This window comes from Phalacrocorax aristotelis, chromosome 21, assembly GCF_949628215.1.
Source record: "Phalacrocorax aristotelis chromosome 21, bGulAri2.1, whole genome shotgun sequence".
Classification (NCBI taxonomy): domain Eukaryota; kingdom Metazoa; phylum Chordata; class Aves; order Suliformes; family Phalacrocoracidae; genus Phalacrocorax; species Phalacrocorax aristotelis.
Genome location: NC_134296.1, coordinates 1,512,216 through 1,534,335, shown reverse-complemented (window position 1 = coordinate 1,534,335; position 22,120 = coordinate 1,512,216). Strand labels below are relative to the sequence as shown.

General features: G+C 62.4%; 3 protein-coding genes across 4 annotated transcripts in view; 1 reads left to right on the top strand and 2 right to left on the bottom strand.

Moving 5' to 3' along the window:
- NAV1 (neuron navigator 1) overlaps positions 1-8,926 on the bottom strand; it is a 78,963-nt gene extending 70,037 nt beyond the window's left edge. The window contains 1 exon segment of the mRNA XM_075115281.1: positions 8,851-8,926. The gene's annotated coding sequence lies outside the window, so the exon portion shown is untranslated.
- Positions 8,927-9,922: 996 nt separating this feature from the next.
- Positions 9,923-17,565, top strand: RNPEP (arginyl aminopeptidase). 2 transcript variants are annotated; one of them, XM_075115559.1, is made up of 11 exons: positions 9,923-10,032; positions 10,515-10,655; positions 12,222-12,370; positions 12,951-13,067; positions 13,185-13,420; positions 13,991-14,104; positions 14,369-14,481; positions 14,849-14,957; positions 15,606-15,830; positions 16,443-16,585; positions 17,300-17,565. In XM_075115559.1, exons 1-11 carry the CDS (start codon positions 9,955-9,957, stop codon positions 17,462-17,464), a joined length of 1,590 nt encoding a protein of 529 aa, XP_074971660.1. In that variant the 5' UTR covers positions 9,923-9,954; the 3' UTR covers positions 17,465-17,565. The 2 variants fall into 2 exon arrangements, with proteins under 2 accessions (XP_074971660.1, XP_074971659.1); XM_075115558.1 differs by having other exon boundaries at positions 9,923-10,341.
- Positions 17,566-20,583: 3,018 nt separating this feature from the next.
- Positions 20,584-22,120, bottom strand: part of LZTR1 (leucine zipper like post translational regulator 1) — a 38,266-nt gene continuing 36,729 nt past the window's right edge. Inside the window, exon 20 of the mRNA XM_075115215.1 lies at positions 20,584-21,397. Coding sequence (XP_074971316.1) covers positions 21,281-21,397 — 117 coding nt within the window. The 3' untranslated portion in view covers positions 20,584-21,280. The remainder of the gene's footprint in view (positions 21,398-22,120) is intronic.

Here is a 22,120-nt window from a genome sequence, read left to right as displayed (position 1 = left end):
TGTGAACGGCCCAAGGACCTGAGCCTGTGCCAAGGGACCGATCCTGGTGCCCTCGAAGCTGCTGCATGCTCCTGACAGCCCTGCACAGGATCCGGTCCCGAGCTGCCTTCAGGGATGGCTGTGCTCCAGCGCAGCCTCCTCCCCGGCACGCTTGGGAAGGATGACAAAGAAAAGGCTCCTTGTGACACAAGGGACATAAAACTTTCCTAAGAGAAACAGAGGGAGCAGGGGCAGAAAGGAGCCTTCAGAGGAGAACAAGTTGCCGATTCAGCCGACAGCCCTGTCCCTCCGGCCCCCAGGTCCTGGCCAGGACCTGGCCTATCCGCCAGCCAGTGTCACCGCCTGGGACATTGCCACCACCCGCATTGCCGGGGCCCTGGGCTGGGTCCTTCCCCAGGGAGGTCTCCCTGCTCCCCTCTCCCTGCTTCTCCGGAGGGGCGATGCCGGGGGTGGCTGGTTTGATGGCCCAGGCTGGGTGCAGGCGGGGGTTTCTCCTGTGTACAGGCAGAGACGGGCGAGTGGGTGGGAGGGAGGCCTGGGCAGCCCCAGCTCTGCCTGCCCTGGCTGGCTGTTCCCCCACAGCACGATGCTGGGGGCTCTGCGAGCTGCCGAGAGATGAGCTGCGGGCTGGGGCGGGAGGAGAAGGACAGAAGCCGCCTGTTGCCAGCGCAGAGATGCCCAGCCCTGTAGCCACAGCACTAATCTCAGCTTTAGTCACTCCCGTTAGGCATTTAACCCACTTTAATAAAACCTTGCTCTGAGCAAAGTTGAGCTCTTGGCTGGACCGACTGCAGCAGCCTGTGCCACCAAAAGCCCCGACTGCAGCAGTGGAACGGAGCTCTGCCCAGGCTGGGCTTTGTCTGGTGCAAATCCCGCTGCGGGGACGAGGATGGGTGCACCGGGGCTGGGATAGAGCCCGGGATACGGGCAAGGGTCTGGGCAAGTGTCTGTGCAGGGAGCCCCGATGCTGAAGACCCCTCCCTGGCCGCAGCATCTGGGGACGTCCCGGCCCCGGGTGGGACAGGCCCCACGTCTGTTTTCCCCACAGCCCTTCCATGTCCCCCCACACCGTCCCCACCTCGCAGGTCCTTCACTGGGGCTGTTCCTGCCCGAGCGCGGCGGTGTGGGACACCCTCTGAGCCGGGGCAACCGGGGACACCGCGGGGGGGGGGTCGGGGCTCAGGTGTCCCCTCTCGGGGCAGAGGTGTTCCCTCCGCCGGAGCGGACCGGCGGGTGCAGGGTCGGGGGGCGGCGGGGGCAGCCCCGGCCCCGCGGGGCTGGGACGTTCAGGAGGCGCCGGTGCTGGACAGCTCCGCCCCGCGGCACCGCCCCCCGCCCGGCACCGCCCCCCCTCCCGTGTCACACCTCCGCTCGGTGTCACCCCCCATCCGCCCGTGTCACACCCCCGCTCGGTGTCACCCCCCACCCGCCCGTGTCACACCCCTGCTCGGTGTCACCTCCCCCCGCCCCTGTCACACCCCCGCCCGGTGTCACCCCCCCCGCCCGTGTCACACCCCCGCCCGGCGTCACCCCCCACCCGCCCGTGTCACACCCCCGCCCGGTGTCACCCCCCCCGCCCGTCTCACACCCCCGCCCGGTGTCACCCCCCCGGCCCGTGTCACACCCGCGCGGCCGGTACCCCCCCGGCCGGCAGTGCCACCACCCTGCGCTGCCCCGTGGTGCCCCGTCCCCGCCGGGCACCGCCGCCAGCAGAGCAGGTCCCCGGGGCCCAGCCCCGCCCGGCCGGGCTCACACGGCCCCGCCGCCCTGCGGCCGCCTGTCGGGGCCGGCACCATCTGCCCAGCGCCCGGGCCATCTGTCCCCCGGCCGCGCTGCCTGTCCTCCCCCAGCGGCCCCAGCGCCCTCGGGGACCAAGGCGGAGCTGCCCCGCCGCGGGGTGACACCTCGTTGAACCTCCTCCTGATGCCCCTGCGGTAAAGATCCGCCCGGAGGGAGGGTTTGGATTGTGCTTGGGGGGTCTCCCGCTCCCCTCGGCCTCCCCGCTCCCCCCGTGCTGCCCGGCAAGAAGAGCATGAAGCCGTCGGCAGCCTCCTCCCGGCATAGGAGCCACCGGGCGCTGCAGAGCCCAGGGTCGCGTCGGCATCCAGCATCGTGGCTAAAAAGCAACATCTATTGCACCTCCTGAGGGCTTCAAAAACCTCCCTAAGACCCCGCCAAAACTGCCCCAAGTCCCTCCAAAACCTCCCCAAACCTCAGTGCTGCTGTGGGGCCAAGGATCCCCCGGCACTGCGCCTTGGCTGGGCCGAGCCCTTGGACAGGAGCCACCCGCAGCCCAGGTGCAGGCGCTCAGCCGGGTGACATCCAGATAAACTTCTGTCTGGGCCAAAACTCTCCAAAGCCGATTGCATCATTTATTTAGCCCCATGTTCCCACTGCATCATCGACCTGGCCCTTTGCTCCCGGGATTTTTGAACAAGAGCAGATGTCGCAGTGTCTGCGTTTGCCTCTGCCGCCGCGGCGCGGAAACGGCCCCCCCCAGTCCTCAGCCCTTGAAGCCTGGAAGCCCCCGACACGTTTTGGCTTTGCTGAGCAGGGCGGCGGGGAGAGGCAGCTGCGTGGCGGGGCTGCGAAATGCATTAACTGAGCGGATGCTGTCGTGTTCGCACGCGTACGTGTGTGGTGTGTGAGATGGCTGGGGGGAGCTGGGCTTGGCTTCCCCCCATCCCAGCACAGGCAGCGCATCCCCGGCATCCCCAGGGCTCACCAATGAGACCCTCACTGCTGGTCCGCTCCTTCCAACGCCCAGTTCTCCAAGCCCACAGCAGGCAGAGCAGGGTCCTCGGGCTACCTAAAAAAGTATTTTCTCCCCCCCCAAGCAGGTTAATGATTTTAAAAAACCTGCAGGGAGCATGGGGTGGGTAACGGGGGGGATGCACCAAAGGGTTGGGCATAACATGGCCCAAAGCAGGAGCTTTAACGCCGAGAGCAGAGGCATAGAGCCTGGGGTGATGTGCCATCACTGCGTCCCTCCCTGTAAAGCAGCTCAGCTCCAAGCCAGAGCATTTTTAGATGCTGAATCTCCTTCAGGAGATCAACCAGGCTAGGAAAAGTCAACTCATGGCTCTGATTCCCAACTGAACTCCCCAAGCCCCCCCGGTACAGACCACCCCCACCGCAAGCAAAACTTTCCTGTCTGGTCTTACCTGGGCAAGCGGGATGAGATTCCCCCCTCAGCCTGATAATCCCTCGTATGATAAATAAATCTGCTGCTCTTGCAGCCAGGGCTCTTCCCAGTAGTGGCTCCCTGCTGGCACCCCACGGGGGTTTCCCTTGGGACAACCAGGTGTTTGCAATGGAAAGCAAAAGCCGTGGGGAGCCCTTAATGGGATGAGTGGATTTTCCAGTGAGCTGTAAATCCACAGTGGCTGCTGGCAAACACCTCCCTGCTTGGGTCTTGGGGGGGGTTGCAGCGGTCCCCGCTCCGACCACAAGCAGGCAGGCTGCCCGCCCGCCACCGCTGCCAGCACTGGGTGACACATGGCCGTAGGGAGCTGTGTCCCTGGGGTTCATCAGCAGAACCCTAAGCCTGTCCCTGATGCCGATGTCCCCAAAGAGCTGGGGACTGGCACTTACGCACATGGCTGGAAGAGGCAGGCAGGGGCTGGCAATGCCCCCCTGACCCCAGCGCTCCCCCCAGCAGCACCAGAGCAGGCAGCAGCTCTGGTCCCACCACCCTCTTACACGTGAAATTAAACCTCCCGCCTAAAAGGGATGCAGCTGATGGAGCCACCATGGGTCCATCACACCCAGAGGATGCCCAGCTTTCCCAGCAGGGAGCCTGAGCATCCCTCGAGTATCCCTTGAGCATCCCACCTCCCTGCAGCGAGCAGCCTGTGCGAGCATGGCAGCACCCTGCCTTCTCTCTCCCCCGCACTGCGGTGCATATCCCCTGGGACGGATACCCTGACGGGGCGCCAAGTCTCCTGGGCCAGCAGCGAGAGAGGGCGCAGAGCCCAGCGGGGTGAGGGACAGGGGAGGAGAGGGGGAAGGGGTGGAGGAAAAGCCATGACTTATTGTCCGGGCCTGAGCAGGGGGAGTTTCCGCTGCCGGAGGTGACCGCCGCCCGCCCACATCCGCACAGGCCTCATGCTGTGTCCAGTGTGAGATGAGGATGAGGATGGGGGGACAGGGACAAACCGAGCTCCAGCTCCCACCTCCACTCCTCCATGAGAGCAGGGGAACCCAGGGAAACCAGGCAAATACTGTGAGGCATTAACGTGAGCACTGGCTTCCACGCCAAACCTGCTCCCTGCAGCATAGCCAAGACCTTCAGAGCCCAATTCCCTCATCCTGGCAGCAAGAGGATGCCAAGCCACCCTCCCACTGCCCCAACTGGCCCTGGGGATGGGTGGCTTGTCCCCACCTGTCCCCTCTCCATGCGATGCCTTGGGGCACCTCAAACCCCTGGTGCCTGCATGGCAGCACCCGGGCTCCCAGCTTCACCCCCTCTGCAGCCAAATCCTTCCCTGGCGCGCAGCCAGCATGAAAGGCAGCTCCGGCAGCCGGGCATGGCTGAGTCCCGTCCCAAATGTGGGAGCCACGGTGTAAATCACAGCAGGTCAAAGCACCGGTGGGTGCCGGGGGCTGGTGTCACTGCACCTACATGGGGACATGCAGTGACTGCAGGTGGCAGCAGGACAGGGGCCGGGGCAGCACCAGGACGGTCTGACAAGCCTTTTGGGGAAGGAAGGGCATTTGCAGGATGTGATCCTGCGATGAAGCAACATGCAGCCATTGCAGGTGCTCATGGGAAGCCAGTGCCCGATGGGGTGAGCCGGAGCCCCCTCATAAAGGTCCTGGGGGACAGTGAAGGTACTGCAGGTGGTTCAGGAGAGGCGCTAACATGGGGCATTGACCAGGCAAGCTCAGAGCAGCACAGGGGGGATCAAGTCCCACAGCCAGAGGCAGCTTCGCCCCTGCTTCTGCCCCCCACATCCCCACCAACCCTCTGGGACAGAGCAAAGCTCCAACGCCCACCTGCGCTGCTCAGTCAGGACCTCTCCCCCGGTTACCAAAAATTTCTCCAATTATTGTCACTTCCCATGACGGTGGCAGTGGGTGCTGCATGCCAGGGGCTCCTCCAGCCCCTCTCCCCTGAGCATCCCCTTCCAGGTCGTTAATCCAGCAGCAGTGAGCAGTGCCCGATGTCCGTAACGCTGCCCAGGCCCCATAGCATGGCTGGGCAAAGCTCATTAGAGGTCACTTGCTAATGAGCAGGGCTCGGGCTGTGCCGGCAAATGCAGACGGGAAGTTGTTGGAGCCTGCTGGGATGTGTTGGTGGCCAATCTGTCACCTGGGAGTGTTCGAGGGGGACCCATGGGTGTTGGCAATTTCCCACTTGCCTGCAGCCCATGCCTCAGTTTCCCCATGCGCTGCCATCAGCCTCCTCACTGCCTGTGGCCACCAACTGCCCCCCAGCAAGTCCTGGCTCCCTGGGGTGTGTTTTTGGGGGCTGGTGCTCCTCTGGGCTTGGTTAGGGCTTGGGGACCAACCCTGCCCCATTGGGGACAGTCTGGTGACACGAGCTGGGATTTCCCTAGGGCAGCAGGCACAGACAGCGTGGTCCCAACAGCCCCATCCCTGGGGACCCATCCTTGTCACTGCCTGGTTCCCTCCCTGCCCAGGGTGCAAAGGGCTGCGGGAGGACAGTGTGGGGTGTCCCCAGCTGCCACCCAACAGGTGACGGAGGGGTGTCACCTATTTGCCAGCAGAGCAGGGGGAGGGGTTCATAACCACAGCGGTGGGAATGGGTGCTGAGGAGCCCCAACCTGTGCTGGTGTCCCCAGCCCAGACTGACATTCCCAGCCCAGGCTGATGTCCCCTTGTGACTGCTGGCACTGGAGCCTGTCGGACCCCCTGGGAGCAAGCACAGGCGAGGGGATGTCCTGCCAGATCAGTGAGTGAAAGCAGCTCCGCAAGGGTGACGGGGACTGTGTGACGGGCACGGCCGGCACCCTCCTCCCCACAGCACCGGCTCTGGCTCTCCCAGCTCCACATGGATCCTGATCTAGTCACAGATGGGAATATGGCACGCCTGGTGGGTGCCCGAACCTGGTGGCACTGGGGATAGGACAGGGTGCCTGAGCCTGGTGTCACCACGTCCCATCCCCATGACAGCACCAGCAGTGGGCTGGGGGCTCAGTCTGGGGCTCCCGCAGCCAGCCCAGCTGGGGGGCTGCAGTGGCCCTGCCAGGGTTAGGGACTGGCCAGCCGCAGGCTCAGCAGCTGCACCCCAACCACCAGCCCAGGGGGGTCACTTCCCCCCGCCACCATGCACCCATAGCCCAAGCCCTGCATCCCCTGCCGGGGCCGGGGCCCCACTCCTGTCCGCAGCCGGAAACATCTTTTTCCTGTCCATGGGGCTGCAGCATGGGGGGGGCAGCTGGAAAAAAAACTCATGTCTTGGCGGGTTATTTATAACCTGCTGCCAGCGAGGCCAGCCGGATCGCCCTTCAGCGTCCCCACTTGCACCCCAAGCCCTGCTCCAGCCCCTGCCAGCCTCAACCCTGTCCCTGTCCTCATTCTATCCCAAACCTTGTCCCCGTCCCCATCCCTGTCCCCATGCCACCCCCATCCCTATCCTAGCTCCATCCCCCTCCCCATTCCCAACCTCATTCCCATCCTATCTCACTCCTTGCCCCCATCCCCATCCTTCTCCCTGACCCCGTCCCCCTCCCCATGCACCAAGACTCACCCTGGAGACCCCCTTAGCAGAAGGAGGAGGCCCAAGTCTTGCCTCAGGGCCATCATTCCCCTCCCAGCCAATACCAGAGCTCACCCAGCCCCATGCTCCCCATCCCACCCCGTTTGCCCCTGTCCAAACCCACCCTGGCCCCTCGGCAGCTGGCTCCCTGTGCCAGGGACATGCCACAGGGCCAGACCCAGCCCATGATCCCATGCTGGCATCCCAGAAGCTTTTTGCCCCATCCAGTCCCTGGCAGGAGGGAAACCCACAGGAAAACACGGGGTGAAACTGAGGCACGGGGCTGGCAGGGCGAGGGCACTGAGTCGGATGCAGGCTGTGAGCTGGACGGGGCCAGGGCCATGGTGAGCTGACGGGAGCGTGTGCGGGCAGAGCGGGCAGAGCAGGCAGAGCAGGCAGCTCTTGCCCACCCATAGAGGCGTCAGGCAGCCCTGCACCCCACAGCACCGCATGGGCAGTTACTCAGCGCCTGCAAAATGACTCAGCCAGGATCCGGCCGGGCCAGCCGGGATTTCCTGACTCAGCTTCCCCTGCTGCAAAACTGGGAGGGGGGTGGGGGTCCAACCCCACCTTGCAACAACACTGACACCAACACACCCTGCCAGGGGTGCAGAGGGCTCTCCCCATCCCTGTGACCCCCCTGGGAGTGCCTGGACACTCTGGTACCAGGGATGATGGCACAAGCAGCTACGGCAAAGCCCTGGGGAGAACAGGCAGCACCCCAGCACCCATGGGCAAAGCCTGCCTGCGTGGGGGCACGCGCTTGCCCGCTTTGGGCTGGCCGGGGCATCCGGCAGGGATGGCTGTGGGGCCAGCGGCCCGGCACACCCAGGCTCCCTGGCTCTCCTCCCAGTTGTTTTTTTCCTAGGTGAAATCCAGGAAAACAGGAGCTGTGGCGCACACATGCTGCGGGTCTTCACCGCTTCCCTCCCGCAGGCTTCGCGCAGCCTGTGCCGAAGTCACCTCCACATCTTGCCTCTGTGCCACGCGTGCCATGCCGGTTTGGCTGCAGCACCAAGTGAAGATGGGCTACGGCACGGCCGGCTCCACAGGAGCCTTCCTGCATGGGGCCCAGGGCTGCTCCACCACCCCAGGGATGCTCGGTGGAGCACTGAGAAGCCGTCAGGCCCCCAGCCCCTTCGCTACCAGTGAGATCAGCATTTTTAAAAAAGCCACAGTCCCCACTGCCCTCCCTGCTGTCCCCACACCAGCACAGAGGGACACGGAGCATCTGGAGCCGCACAGCCCTGGGCACCCACCTGGGGACTACCCATGGGTGCCCAACACCCAGCTGCACCTTCCTGTGCCCGAAACGAGGGCAGGCACTGTGAGCTGCCGGCACCGACCTGCTCTGCCCGCGGAGAGGAGATGTGGGGCAGCGTGACACGCATTCTCCCACCCCAGGGCAGCTCTCTTGAGCACTGTCACCCATTCTGGCAGCCCCCGTGCCTCAGTTTCCCCCCATTGCCCTTTGCTGGCACTGCTGTCCTCCCTGGGGCTGGTTTGGGGAAGCAAGGCAGGAACAGGCAGCATCGACACCTGCCTCCAGCACCACAGCTGCTCCCTGCAGCCCCCCGCTGCCAGGGCCGGGGACAGGTCTGGGGGTGTCTGGGGGACACTGGGACATGGGAACTTGCCAGCCGGGCCACGCTGCTCCCGGGGCACCCCACGCCACGGCTCCCACTGCCGAAACAGGGTCGTCACAGAGAGGTGGGGAGATTGGGGGGCACAGGTGAGGGGACACGGGGGGTCTGCCCGTGCACCAGCCCCTGCAGCCTGTCACCCCCAGTCCGCGCCGGGATGTCCCCCGTGTCACTGCTGGTCCCCGCAGCATGACCCCATCACCTCGGTCCTCACCGGGGTGCCCCCCATCACCTGCCGCCCCTAGCAGGGATGCCCCCGTGCCTCCGCGCTCCCCGGCGGGGTGTCCTCCGTCACTCCGGGTGTCCCCCGTGTCACCGCCGGTCCCTGCCGGCGTGTCCACCATCAGCCGCCGCTCGCCGGCGGGGTGCCCCCCGCGTCTCCCCGGTCCCACCGGGGTGTTCCCACCACCCCCCCCGGTCCCACCGGGATGCCCCCATGGCCCGGTGCCCCGCGGGCAGAGCCCGGCCCGGCGCGGCACTCACCGCTCGCTGCGCCCCGTCCCGCCGCCGGCCGCAGCCTGGCCCAGGGGCCGGTGACCCGCGGGCAGCGCCGCGCCGCGCCGGGCCGGGGGAGGAGTCGCGCAGGCCCGTGCCCGGCCCCGCCGCGCCGGGGTGCCCCTCCCCGGCCCCGGCCCCGCTCGGTGCCCCCGGGGCGGCCCCGTCCGCCCGCGCCCCGCCGCCCCCGGTGCCGCTCGGCTGCCGGGACGGGGCGCCTGGAGCCGGCGGCGAAGCCCGAGCCAGGGATGCCCCCACGGATCCCCCGGAGCCCCCAGGGACCCTTCCTCATATCCCTCCCCGACCCCCCCAGTGGGTCCCCCCATTGACACCTCCCCCCCGGATCCCCACGTCTCGGATCCCCTCCCCACGGATCCCGACACGGACCGCCCCCCACCCATGGACACCCCCCGGACTCCCCCCCGGATCCTCCAGGGTACCCCCCAGATCCCTGCCCCTCATACCCCCGCCATGGACCCCCGCAGATCCCTACCCCCCATACACACCCCCTCAGATCGCTCCCAATGGATCCACCCCTGGATCCCCCCCATCTCGGATCCCCTCCCTATGGATCCCGACATGGATCCCCCCATGAACACCCCCCCGGATCCTTCCCCGCCATACACCCCCCAATGGATCTCCCCTGGATCCTCCTCGGGCGCCCCCGATCGCTCCTAACGGATCCCTCCGGGTCTCCCCATTCGGATACCCTCCCCATGGATCCCGACATGGACCCCGCGCATGGATCACCCCTCTCGGGTACCCCATGGGCCCCCCCCCCATACACCCCCCCATGGATCACCCCCTAGATCCTCCCCGGACCACCCTCCCCGATCGCGCCCCATGGATCCCCCCATGAACCCCACCCCCCGGGATCCCCTGCCCCGCCCCACAGCCCCCCCCCCCCGCTCCAGGGACCCCCGCCCCTCTCTGCCTTCGGGCTCCGCCCCGTCCTGCCCCGCCCCCTGCCCGGCGCGCCTCCTCCCCCCGGGCCGTCTCTCCAGGCCCCGCCCCCCAGCGGCCCCGCCCCCAGAGGCCCCGCCCCCGCCGCGGGCCCCGCCCCCCACCTCGGCCCCGCCCCCGAGAGCGGCGATGGCGGCGCTGGGTGACGCAGCCTCGGCGTGCAGCGCGGGCGCGTGGTCGGTGCAGCACCTGCACCTCTCGCTGCGCGTGAGCTTCGCGGCGGGGGGCGCGGGGCGGCTGCGCGGGACTGCGCGGCTCGAGCTGCGCTGCGCGCACGAGGGCGCGGGGTGGGTGGGGCTGGACGCGCATCCGGCCCTGGCGGTGCGCAGCGCCGCGCTCCTGCCGCCCCCCGGCGCCCCCGACGGCCCCGGCGCCGCCGGCCCGCAGCCGCTGCCCGTCGAGAGCCGCCCCTTCGCCCCCTACGGCAGCGCCCTGCGCGTCGCCCTGCCCCAGCCCGCGCGCGCCGGGCAGCTCATCGCCATCGAGATCGACTATGAGGCGGGCGAGGGGCCCGGGGTGAGCCGGGCAGCGGAGGGGTGACCCCTCGGTGACACCCCCAGCCCCCCGGGGAGGAGCCCCCGCCCGGCCCCCGCAGCGGGGAGCACCCCTGGGCGAGGGGCCGGGGCGCCCCTCCTCCTCCGGGACGCCCCTCACCCGGGGGTCTCTCCCCTCCCTCCCTCCCTCCCCAGGTGTGCTGGCTCGCCCCCGAGCAGACGGCGGGCAAGCAGAAGCCCTTCATGTACACCCAAGGCCAGGCTGTCCTCAACAGGTCCTTCTTCCCTGGCTTCGACACCCCCTCGGTCAAATGCACCTATTCAGCCACGGTGAAGGTAAGCGGTGCCCCGGAGCAGCAGGGGCACGGGCCCAGCAGCAGGGGCACGGGCCCAGCAGCAGGGGCACGGGCCCAGTCGCCCCCCTCGCGCCCGTGAGCGCAAAACCCTCGGGAGCTGCCGGCCCCGTGCAGGACGCACGGAAACGCCGCGGTGTCACATCAGCGGCGCCGCCTGGGCCTCTGCGCAGCGCCTGCGCGCTGGGGGCGACGCTCGGCACGCTCGCTTCGAAGCTGCCACTGCAGGACCCCAGCAGAGAAGGCACTGAGATTTACTTAGTTCATACTCCCATTTTTCTCTTATATTCATCTCCAGATGAATACAGGCAAGACCCCAGTGGTCCTCTTGCTTCTCCCTGGCCACGGGTGCCGGGCACCGCTGTGTGCAATGCTCGCGAGCAGGTGCACGTGCCGGCCGTCCTGCTGACAGCTCTTCTCTCCCAGTGGGAGGTGGCCGAAATACTTGGTGCTTGATGCCAGAATATCAGCTAACTACTGGGATCACCTCGGTGTTTAAACCTCTCTGCTCCCCATTCTGCTCCTCACAATTGCTCTAATTATCGTAGAACCCCCTGGTTCTGCCCTGCAGCAGGCCAAGAGCAGCAGATGCCCGCTCTTGGTGCATGTAGTAGTGGGAGGGTGACCGGGACGAGCCAAGTTTGGGGGCACACAGCTGGAGAAGGGGGGTGACACCGTGCTGCACCAGGTCCTGGTGGCAGTGCTCGGGCTGCCAAGCTTCCAGGATGGAAGGAGGAGCTGCTGGTCCCCAGGTTTAGCACAAAAATGGGACTAAATGATCTAAATTCCCTCCTTGCGTGCAGGTGGTCACGCGGTGGCACCGGCACTGGACCACCCCAGCGTGCCGGCCTGCTGCGGCAAGGGAAGCTGCTTACCAGTGTGACGCCAAGCCAAGGCTGATGGCACTCAGTGGCATCAGCTGGTGGTGCCGGAATTTATTTATTTTGCCTCTTGGTCTAATTTACGCCCTTAAAACTTCAGCAGCGTCCCCCCCTGACGGGGGAGCGCAGGGCTCGGCTGTCGTAGAGCCCGGTGTGATGCTCTGTGCCAAGAAAACCGTATTCCCTGTGGCACCGTGGGGGCTCACCCCATGTTGGAAGAAGAAAGACTGGATCAGGCTTGCGGGGCTCAGCCCAGGCCAGTGCATCGGCCACGGGCTCTACTTTGGCTTGAGAATGGGAAAAATGAGTTGTTGTGTAAGAAACAGGAGAGCCAGCGTCTGAAGGAGCTGCATCCTTTGCCCTTTTAGCACCTGCAGCTCCAGCATTTCTTTATCTCGCTGGCACCTTGCATGGCAGCTCCAGGTGTCCCAGTGTTGCACCCAGCTGCAGTCTGAGCCCAGGTGTCACAGGGTTGCAGCTGTCATCCCGAGTGGGAGCGCGGGGCGTTACTGCTCTGCACCCCCAAATCTGCAGTGCCCACGGGCCCGGCCAGCTTCCACGGGCTGGGAAGTGTTTGCTGACAGACATTGCGGCATCCCCGGCTGGGTTAGCCGACGTCCCACTCTGTACATTATGGATCTAATAGATGTTTTTATTTATGTGTCCAGGTCCCCGAGGGTTTCACGGCTGTGATGAGTGCCACGAGCTGGGAGAAACAGGATGATAACACCTTTTTCTTCAAGATGTCCCAGCCGATCCCATCATACCTGATTGCTCTCGCTGTCGGGGACATTGTGTCTGCTGACGTTGGCCCAAGGTGCGTAGCTCTGGAGGAGACCTGAGCGTTAAGCCCTGGCTGTGGTAGCCACATGGTGAAGCTCCTGTGCCGTGCTGCCTCTTCCTGCACCGCGGGGCTCGGGAGAGTGGGCAGGCACAGAGTCTGTAAGCATGACCTGGTCAGTCCCCGCTTTGCTGTGCATGTGGTGCTGCGTCATCAGACCATGGGCTCTGCGGGGTGAGGATGCTTCTTCCTCTCGAGAGGGAGGAGGAGCCTCAGTGCCGGGTCCCCTCGCCTTCAAGGGTGCCCCTGGCTCTGCTCGTTTCTCCTCCATGCACCTGAATGAGAGCAGCGGGTCCCTGTTCACGGAGGGTCCCATGTCTCTTCCTGAGGCGGGCGGTTCTTCCGGGTTCCCGGCTGTCACAGTAGCCATATAAAAGCCCTTTGACATTCAGACAAGGAAAGAAATTACAGCAGTTTGCACTATCAGTCTCATTACTTCCTTTATCAGCAGGCTCTTATATCTCTGTGGAATAAACACGTGCAGTTTTCGTCTGGTGAAGCAATAGGGTAAAAGTCTGCTAATGGTTAAAACTTCCTCTTCTGCGCACTTGGCCAGGAGCCGTGTCTGGGCCGAGCCCTGCCTGATCGAGGCTGCAAAGGAGGAGTATGATGGGGTGATTGAGGAGTTCCTGGCAGTTGGAGAGAAGCTCTTTGGACCTTATGTTTGGGGCAGGTATGGCCTCCTGTTCCTGAACAACCTTGTTCCCCAGGGCCAGGGAGGGAGCATCCCTCCATCCTCAGCTGTCGCAGGAGGTGGGTCTGACCCAAGCCCTCTGTTCTTTCCCGGCAGGTACGACATCCTGTTCATGCCGCCCTCCTTCCCCTTTGGCGGGATGGAGAACCCCTGCCTCACCTTCGTGACGCCCTGCCTGCTGGCCGGGGACCGCTCCCTGGCAGACGTCATCATCCACGAGATCTCCCACAGCTGGTTTGGCAACTTGGTCACCAACGCCACGTGGGGCGAGTTTTGGCTAAACGAGGGCTTCACCATGTACGCCCAGAGGCGCATTACCACCGAGGTCTACGGTGCGTGGCCTTGACTGTCCATGGGCGCCCCGTCCCCGCCTGCGGCCGTGCTGTTGCAGGCAGGACCCGCGTGGGTCCAGGGTCTGTGCGCAGTGGCTCGGCACATCCCTTCAAGCGCTGCATGCGGGGCTGGAGCCTGCGTGTGCCTCAGAGGAGGCAGAGCAGCAGCCTGCAATGCCCCGGGGGTTTTGTGTTAGCGACAGAACCGCCTTTGCTCTGAGAGATGGACGGAGCTTCTGTGGCCCCATGCCAGGGACATGGGCGCTGCCATCTTGCCCAGCCTCACCTTCCTCGGGGAGCTGATACCAGCCACTCTGAGCTCCCCCCTGGTCATTCGGTCACATCCAGCAGCTCAGGGACTCCCAGCACCATTTGCTTCATCCAGATAAATTTAAATGGCTCTAAAAACCTCTTGCTAACTGAGGGTTGCGTTGCCGTGCCTCTCTGCAACTCTGCCATCCCAATGCCTTGTTTGTCGGTTTCTTCCGCTCCCGTAGCAGCACCCCTTGCGCTTGAAGTGCGCAGGGGTCTGGTTGGGGTCGCTGAACGCCTCCGCTTGTCTCTGCCCAGGTTTGGCGTACACTTGCCTGGAGGCTGCGACAGGAAGGGCCCTCCTGCGCCAGCACATGGACAACACCGGGGAGGACCATCCGCTCAACAAGCTGCGGGTGGTCATCGAGCCAGGTCTGTGGGGTGTCCCGCCCTCCCGCAGCCAGCCGGGGGGAGCGGGGGCAAGCGAGGTGTGGTGCTGGGGGGGAAACCCTGCTGCTGGGGTGTTCCATGGCTTGCAATAAAACTGGCGCTGGTGGTGGGACCCGAGCGAGGAGATGGCCAGGAGGGATGTGACAGGCTTGCACCCAGCACAGAAAGCGGAAATCCTGGCACACGCAAGGGCCGTTTTCTTTTGCAGGTGGGCAGATGATTTCTGAGGGTTTTCCCTTTTTCTAGGCATCAATCCGGATGACACATACAACGAAACACCCTATGAAAAGGGGTACTGCTTCGTGAGCTACTTGGCCCATCTTGTGGGGGACCAAAGCAAGTTTGATGCCTTCCTCCGGGTGGGTATGGGGAGGTACCGGGTGGAGGTGCCAAGGCATACAAAACCCCGCGGTGGGAGGCCAGATGGCAGCAGGGCCCTGGGGAGGAGGGGCTCAACAGGGTGGCTGGGGAGAGGAAGAGGAGGTGGGGAATGGAAATGTTCCTGGGGAAATGAGATGAGGGCAGCGCTTGGCTGCGTGCTGGCAGCAGGTGGTGGCGATGCTCAGAAGTGCCTGGGGGCTGGGGGGCGCTGGGCACCCTGGCGTTGGAACAGGGGGTGCCGTGGGCTCGGCAATGCTTAGCTCCTGTGAGACGGAGCATGGGGAGGGCTGGGCAGCTCTGCTGGGGGTGAGTCCATGCAGCATCACACCCCGGCCATCCTTGCAGGCCTACGTGAACCGGTTCAAGTTCCAGAGCATCACAGCGGATGATGCCCTTGGTTTTTTCCTGGAATACTTCCCAGAGCTGAAGGAGAAGGGCGTGGACTCCATCCCAGGTCAGCACGGCACCTTCCTGTCCAGGGGACTGGGACAGTGCAAACCAGCACCCTGAGGGTGTTGGGGCTGTCACGTGCAGACCCCGCACACATCGGTTTGTGGGTTTTACCAGAGATGCTCCTGCCACTACTGGCCTCGGCTCTGATGGAGGCAGCGCAGCGCTGGCTGACCCGGGATCAGGCACTAACCTGGGCTTGGGCGCACACCTGCTCAGCCTGATTTTTTCCATCCAGTCCATGGTCTGCGCTCGGGTGCTGTTTCATGGAGTTTCCCCATGGACGGCTGAGGCCAGCAAGTCTCTAGCACCAGGATACGAGCATTTGCTGGTAGAGCCACTGGCGAGCACTGGGATCATCGGGCTCAGCTGGTACCCCAGGCTCAGCTCAGCCTTGCAGCGGGGAGCCAGGCTTGGCAGGAGCTTTCCATGCTGGAACCAGCTCATCTCACTGGTGGTGGCAGGGGTGTTACTGCACAAGCACACACCGAGCCCAGGGTGGCTTAATGGCCTCACCCCGTTAGTCTCCGCTCGTCGCCATCCTTGGGCAGGTTTGGTGGTGCCCTCAGAAGGCAGTGTGACGTCTGGGCAACAGCACCTGGCGCAGGGTTCAGAAAACTGGTCCCAGCTCTCCCTCCCTTCCTCGCGGCAGGCTTTGAGTTCGACCGCTGGCTGAACACGCCAGGCTGGCCCCCCTACCTGCCCGACCTCTCGCCGGGGGAGCAGCTGATGAAGCCAGCAGACAACCTGGCAGAGCTCTGGGCAGCCGATGGCTTGAACATGGAGGCAATTGAAGTCGTGGACATCACGGCCTGGAGGACGTACCAGCTGGTTTACTTCCTGGATCGGGTCCTGCAGAAATCCCCCCTGCCAGAAGGTGAGGGCTGGGTCCCCTCCTGGGGCTCCGGTGCCCAGGACAGACAGAGGGTGACGTGCCCCGGTCCAGCCAGTTGGCTGGGGACGTGAGGCCACGTCAGTGGGATGTCTGGGTGTGTGGTCGTCAGCTCATCCCTGCTGCGGTCCAGCAGTGCAGCTCCTGGTGTCTCCGCTCCCTATGGTGGGGAGTGGAGAGCCAGGGCAGCGAGTCCCCAGATGTATGGGGACATGTGCAGTGGCAGGGAGGAGCCCTGCTGTCCCCAGCCTTGCTCAGCTGGGCCCTCAGCTCTCCACGTTCACCCCTCCTTGCACTCTTTGCCGAGGGACCTCCCTACCCTTCGTGCTGGCATCCCAACCCGCCGGGCACGTGGCTCTGCAGGGCTGCCTGGCCCCAGGAGGCCCAACACGGGCACCCTCCCACCCAGCGAGTGCCTGGGATGCTCCCAGAGCTGGGGGTGCGGAGGCTCAGGGGCTCCAGGGCTGGCCCGTGGCTGGGAGGATCCCAGAGGATTTGCAGCACACGCGGCGTGGGCTCGCAGGGTCCCCTCGGAGCAGGGGCTGGGAGCTGGAGGCAGAGCTGCCACGGGGAGCGGTGACAATCCCCCTCTCACAGGCAATGTGGAGAGGCTGAGCAAGATGTACCCGAAGATCTCCAAGGCTCAGAATGCTGAGCTGCGACTCCGCTGGTGCCAGATTGTCCTCAAGAACAACCTCGAGGCGGAGTACAGCAAGGTCAAGGACTTCCTCCACAGCCAGGTTTGTGCCGGGCAGGGGCGGCTGTGCCGGGCAGCGTGCTGTCGGGAGAGACAGGCGCGGGGCATGGGACCTTCTGCGCCAGAGGGCCAGGGGTTGGCTCTTGCTCTTGATAGACCCACAGAATGGTTTGGGTCAGAAGGGACCTTTAGAGGCCATCTAGTCCAGCCCCCTGCAGTGAGCAGGGACATCTTCACCCAGATCAGGCTGCTCAGAGTCCTGTCCTGCTTGGCCTTGAATGTTTCCAGGGATGGGGCATTGACCACCTCTCGGGGCAACCCGGGACAGGGTTTCACCACCCTCATTGTAAAAAAATTTATTCTTTATTTCCAATCTAACTCTACCCTCTTTTTAGTTTAAAACCATTACCCCTTCCTTGTTCTGGTAAAAAAATCTCTGCATCTTTCTTATAAGCCCCCTTTATACATTGAAAGGCTGCAATAAGGTCTCCCCGCAGCCTTCCCTTCCACAGGCTAAACAACCCCAGCTCTCAGCCGTTCTCAGTAGCAGAGGTGCTCCAGCCCTCGGAGCATTTCCATGGCCTCCTCCTTGCCAAGGGCTGCATCGTCTACCTTGTGCCATCCCTCTGTGCTCTCTCCCTGGCCCAGAGCGGGCGATGCTGGAGGTGGTGGCCCAGGGGGGTGTGTGGGGCTCCTGGGGCTTCACCCATGGGAGCTGGGGAGGAGTTTGGGGGTAACCCCTGCTCTGTCTCTGCAGGGGAAGCAGAAGTACACCCTGCCCCTCTACCGTGCCATGTGGGGTGGCTCAGAGTCGGCCCAGGCCCTGGCCATGGAGACCTTCTCGGCTACAGCTCCCCAGCTCCACGTCAACGTCCAGAACTACGTCAAGAAGATCCTGGGCTTGGAGGTGGCAGAGGACTAGCACGGCCTGGGCTCTGCTCCCTCTGCAGGCTTTCCCTCTGGCAGGACCTCAGCGTGCTCTCCCTCACTGCACGTGTTTCCTTATTAAAATCTGTAATTTTTCTGGTTTTTGTTTTTCTTTTCCTGGTCCCAGTGACCGAGAGGCAGCCTTAGCATGACTCCCTGCTCCTCCTGCCCAGGAACCAGACTGGTGCCCCTGGAGGGGACCCTGCCAGCCCTGGTCTGGGACATGCAGGTCACTCCAGGAGGCTGGTGTTGGTGTTGGCACGGGAGGGACAGGCCTGGAGCACCTGAAGGAGGTCCTGATCTGCACCGGGGCCTGGTCCTTGCTGGGCTCCTGCCAAGCTGTGACAGGTCCCCCGTGGCACTGGGGACACGGGGAGCTGTTCCTGTGCCGGGGAGGGGCTGGTGCTGTCAAAGCAGGGGGAGCTGACCCTGCAGGGCCTTGCGAGCTCTGTGGTGGGTGCGGAGGGGCGAAACCGGGAACTTGGGGCTTCAGCACCCCTGGGTGCTGCAGAAGGCAGAGAATGAGTTGGGGGGTTGCTTCTCCTCCCTCTTCACACCCCGAGGCGCCTGTCCCCCTGCCCCTCACCCCAGGGCTCACTGTGGGGCTGGGGATAGGGGGCAATTCCTGCTCTCCCGAGGGGACAGTGCTCTGTATGGGGCGAGCTGCCACCAAACCGTCAGCATCGTGTGGGCTCCCACGCCTGCCCCCAGCCCCGTGATGGTGCCTGCCCTTGCTGCATGGCCCTAGGGGAACCTATGCTCCGGGTGGGCGCAGCCACTGGGGGCCAAGACCACCTCCTAAACCTGGACTGAACACACAGGGAGTGACTACAACAGCTTTCAGAACGGGTGTAATGGGGGGGCGAGGGGGGGACCTCCCCTGTGCAGCCTGATGGGCTTTTAGCCAGGCGTGTTCCATCAGGAAACCGAGCCCCTGGGTGAGCAGCCATGCGCTGACAGCAAACGCCACAAGCCCGAAGGGCCACGGAGGTGGTGCCACGTGCTTTGCTGGGACCTGCTCTTTGCAGTTTGCTGGGAGAAATCCCAGAGTGTGGACAATGATGCCACTAAAGCAGGACTTCAGGACTTCTAAGAGCTGGTGTAGCCTATGTATGGTGGAGACTGTTGGACTAAGTCAGAGCTGGACAGCTACACTGTTACTTATTCCCTATCAAATGCAGGAATATGAGCATATTCCTAAAAATTCTAGTACAAAACTGCCCCAAGGCTGCACTAACACTGGTAAACCTGAGAATCTGCTGGCCATGAAGGCCCCTGAGGCCAGCAGCTCATTACTATGCTCTGACAGGGTGATAACGAGAACATCCAGTTGCCTTAGAAAGCACAAATAAACCCCGCGGCATGTGCTGGCCCTGCTGCCATGCCTGCGGCACCAGCTCCTCCAACACCAGCTGCTCCTGCCGGACCTCTCGTCCCGACATCCCTTCGGAAGCCCACGGGTGCCCTGTGGGGCTGGCAGGGCCGTCCCTTTCGGGCTGCGCACCCACCTGATCCTAGGGGAAGGTTGGCCCCTTCCCCCTCGACATCACTGGCACTTCCCCTGCCTCCTGCTCCTGAAACCCAGCCCAGCCCCGCAGGGCCCAACCGTGGGGGATCCCACCACAGCCCCGCTGCGCTCCCAGGTGCGGGGGGGCAGCTCAGGCTGAAGAAGGGGTCAGCCTTGCCCATGGGGCAGGTCCCCGCTCCTCTCTCGGAGGGGCGCATGGCCCCGGCCTCCCGCACGACAGCAGCCCGGAGGCAAATCAAGACAATGACATAACGGCACCGTTGACTGCAATTTTTCATACAATAAATCCCACTGATGTAATGCAACTCTGACCAAGCACTACGGTCACGAGGGCCGGGACTAAGCCAAACCCACCTCCAAAGCACAGACGCCCGCAGTGCCCTGGGTCAGAGGGTGCAGAGACGACGCATCTCCTCACTGATGGGCTCAGGAACAAGCTCCACACCCCAGTTTGAGAAAATGGAGTCAAAGGGGCTGGTTATGGCATGGTTGGAATCGGTCAGTCGTTCCTTCCAAGGGAACCAGGCTGCGTGTGTTTGGGAAATGGGTGTCCTCTAGTGGATTCAGCACCGCTGAAAATAACTTGTAGCATTCTCACAAGTTGTAGCATATAACCTTTCTGCCTTTACATGTCTTCTAGTTTCCCAGGGAACATCCTGATTCTTCATACAATTAACATGACCTCTGACAAGAGACTTCATTACCTATGAGGCATCTGGAAACAATCCCTCCAGTTGAAAATGAGCCCTTGGCTCTCAGATGCATCTGCCACCTCTGGCCTGACTCACCTCAGCAACCCATCAGCTGGGTGGCAGATTGAGTGGTCCCTAAAGCACTTCCCTTGGATTAAATGAAATGACGCATTCTCCATTGCAGAGGCTGCAACGCCCTCAGCCTACGGAAGCACGCACGTGCAGGTCATGCTACAGGATGCTGAACAGGCGCTCGCATCCCATGCTGCACCGGGAACACTTTACTGCCCTGAACTAAAAATTACAGCCACAAGGTTGGAAACACAGGGGCTGGGCAGCTGCGCTTCCCAGGAGGGATCTTCCACCAACTCCAGCTCAAGCCAACTCTTGCCATTCCAAAAAGCCAAGCAGAGAGCAGCACCACACCAGCGCTGCCCCCTGCTCGCCTCTGCAGCTTAAGGCAGGACAAGATTTTGGCTCTCGGCTTGCGTGTCACTCCGGGCTGCCCTGGTGGCTCTCGGGCTGGGGAGCAGTTCTGTCCGCAGATGTTTCACCAACACGAGCTGATCTCCGACACTCCCCAACCAAGCTGCGTAATTCAGCAGCCAGGGAAAGGTAAAGCTCCTCTCCCCTCTGCAGTGTGGGAAGCATCCAGCACGGCGGGGAGCTGGGGAGCTGCAAGCGGAGGGAACGGCAGCTGCTTCTGAACTGGCTGGGAAGGGCGCTCTGCCTTCAGTCACCTTCCTGCAAAGGCAATGACTAACAAAGACACTTCAGCATAAAATTAGTAACAAGATGTAGCACACTTATTTTTAACAAAGTGACCTTCATCAAGCTTGGAGCTCTTTTAGCTTAATTTTTTTTTTCAAAATGAAAGCCAAGTCAATCATGAAATGCCAGGAGAAGATGTTAACTCTTTATTAACAAATTGATTTAGAAAGGCTTAGCGAGACAGGATTAATGGATTTGATGGTCAGAAAGGACTGCCGTAATCTTCTAGCCTGACCTGCTGCAGAGCACAGGTCTGGACTTCTGCAGCCCACCAACCGAGGCAGTTGCAAAAGGGCTTATCTTTTAATCCACACCATGGAGAGTCTCTGAAAAGTCACTACATTCTGGTCCAACAGTCAGCCTCACTGAACACCACACGCTCTCTGTTTCCAGTTTTGTTATATCTGACTTCCACTTAGAGCCCATGGCTGTGTCAGCTGGAGTTCTTTAAATAGTATTCTTTAAATATTGCGTTTCAAAGTATTAATGACCCTCTTACTCATGACTGCTTTATTTTACAGTATAAAAGTAATAAGGGGCTTGATTCTCAACTTAGTTACTCCCGGAACCACGTGGAATAAATTCTTTCCTGTAACGGTTTCAATTTTACATTCACGTAACAGAGACCAAACCCTTCTCCACAAAGGTACAAACAAAGCAAGTCCACAGGAGAGCAAGGCAGCTGTCCAGGCCGCCCCCGGCCGCCTGCTATGTTGTGTGGACGCTCTGGGCAGCTCAGTGTGGAATGGTAAGAAAAGAATCAGCCATAAAGTGCTAGTTTTTTTGAGGAACAAATTAAAAGTTCGATTACCAAAGCATGTCATATGTCTGAGCCCAGCTCTGCGCACTGCTTGTCTGATATGTGGTTAGCTAAAGACTCTATGATGTCAAGAAGGAGTAGCTGACTTAGGGAGCGGAGATTTGGCAACTTGGAGACCTTCAAGGAAAAGAAAAACAGAACAGAAAAAACAGAAAGAAATTAAAACCCTCCCCAAATCATAGCTGTTGTATCACTGTTTTACCCCTGCCACCCCATGTAAAACAGGCAGGTCAGGCAAGTCAAAGGCTGGGCACGTACGGCATGAAATCAGTCGGGGAGCTGGGCTGCGGGACGGCCCACGGGGGCTCCAGTCATGACTTCTGCACTTACAGCCCCATCTCAGACTGCTGCCTGGAGCGGATGAGAATGGAGAACAGCAGAAATGCTGACCCCAGCGCTGCCTCTCTGAGAAAGGAGTGTAAGTATTGTTTATAATGCAACTCTACTGCTAACAGATGCCAACTAAGCACCCTCCTAAACGCAAAGCTGGGCACCAGCAGAGCCCTGAACTTGAAGTCTGTGTGTTTCTACTGAGAACATGACTTAGGACCTGACTTCTTCGCTCCTGTGTGCTTCTAAGGAGAGGAGTCGTGCTTAGCATCCATGCTGGGTTTGCTGGCACGCCTCCTGCAGTCAAAGCAGGTCACGGGAGTGCTAGCCAACAAAAACCTTCGCCACGTCAGATATATGAGAATCTCCAACCTTCATGCTTTTAGGCCGTTCAGAAGCTCAGCTGTTATCAAAAAGGATTTTCCTTCCTTCGTTCCCCATTTTCATTCCTTCCTTCTCCACAACCTCATCGTAATGAGCCAGTAATCCCCCCTTCTGGAGTTATTCACA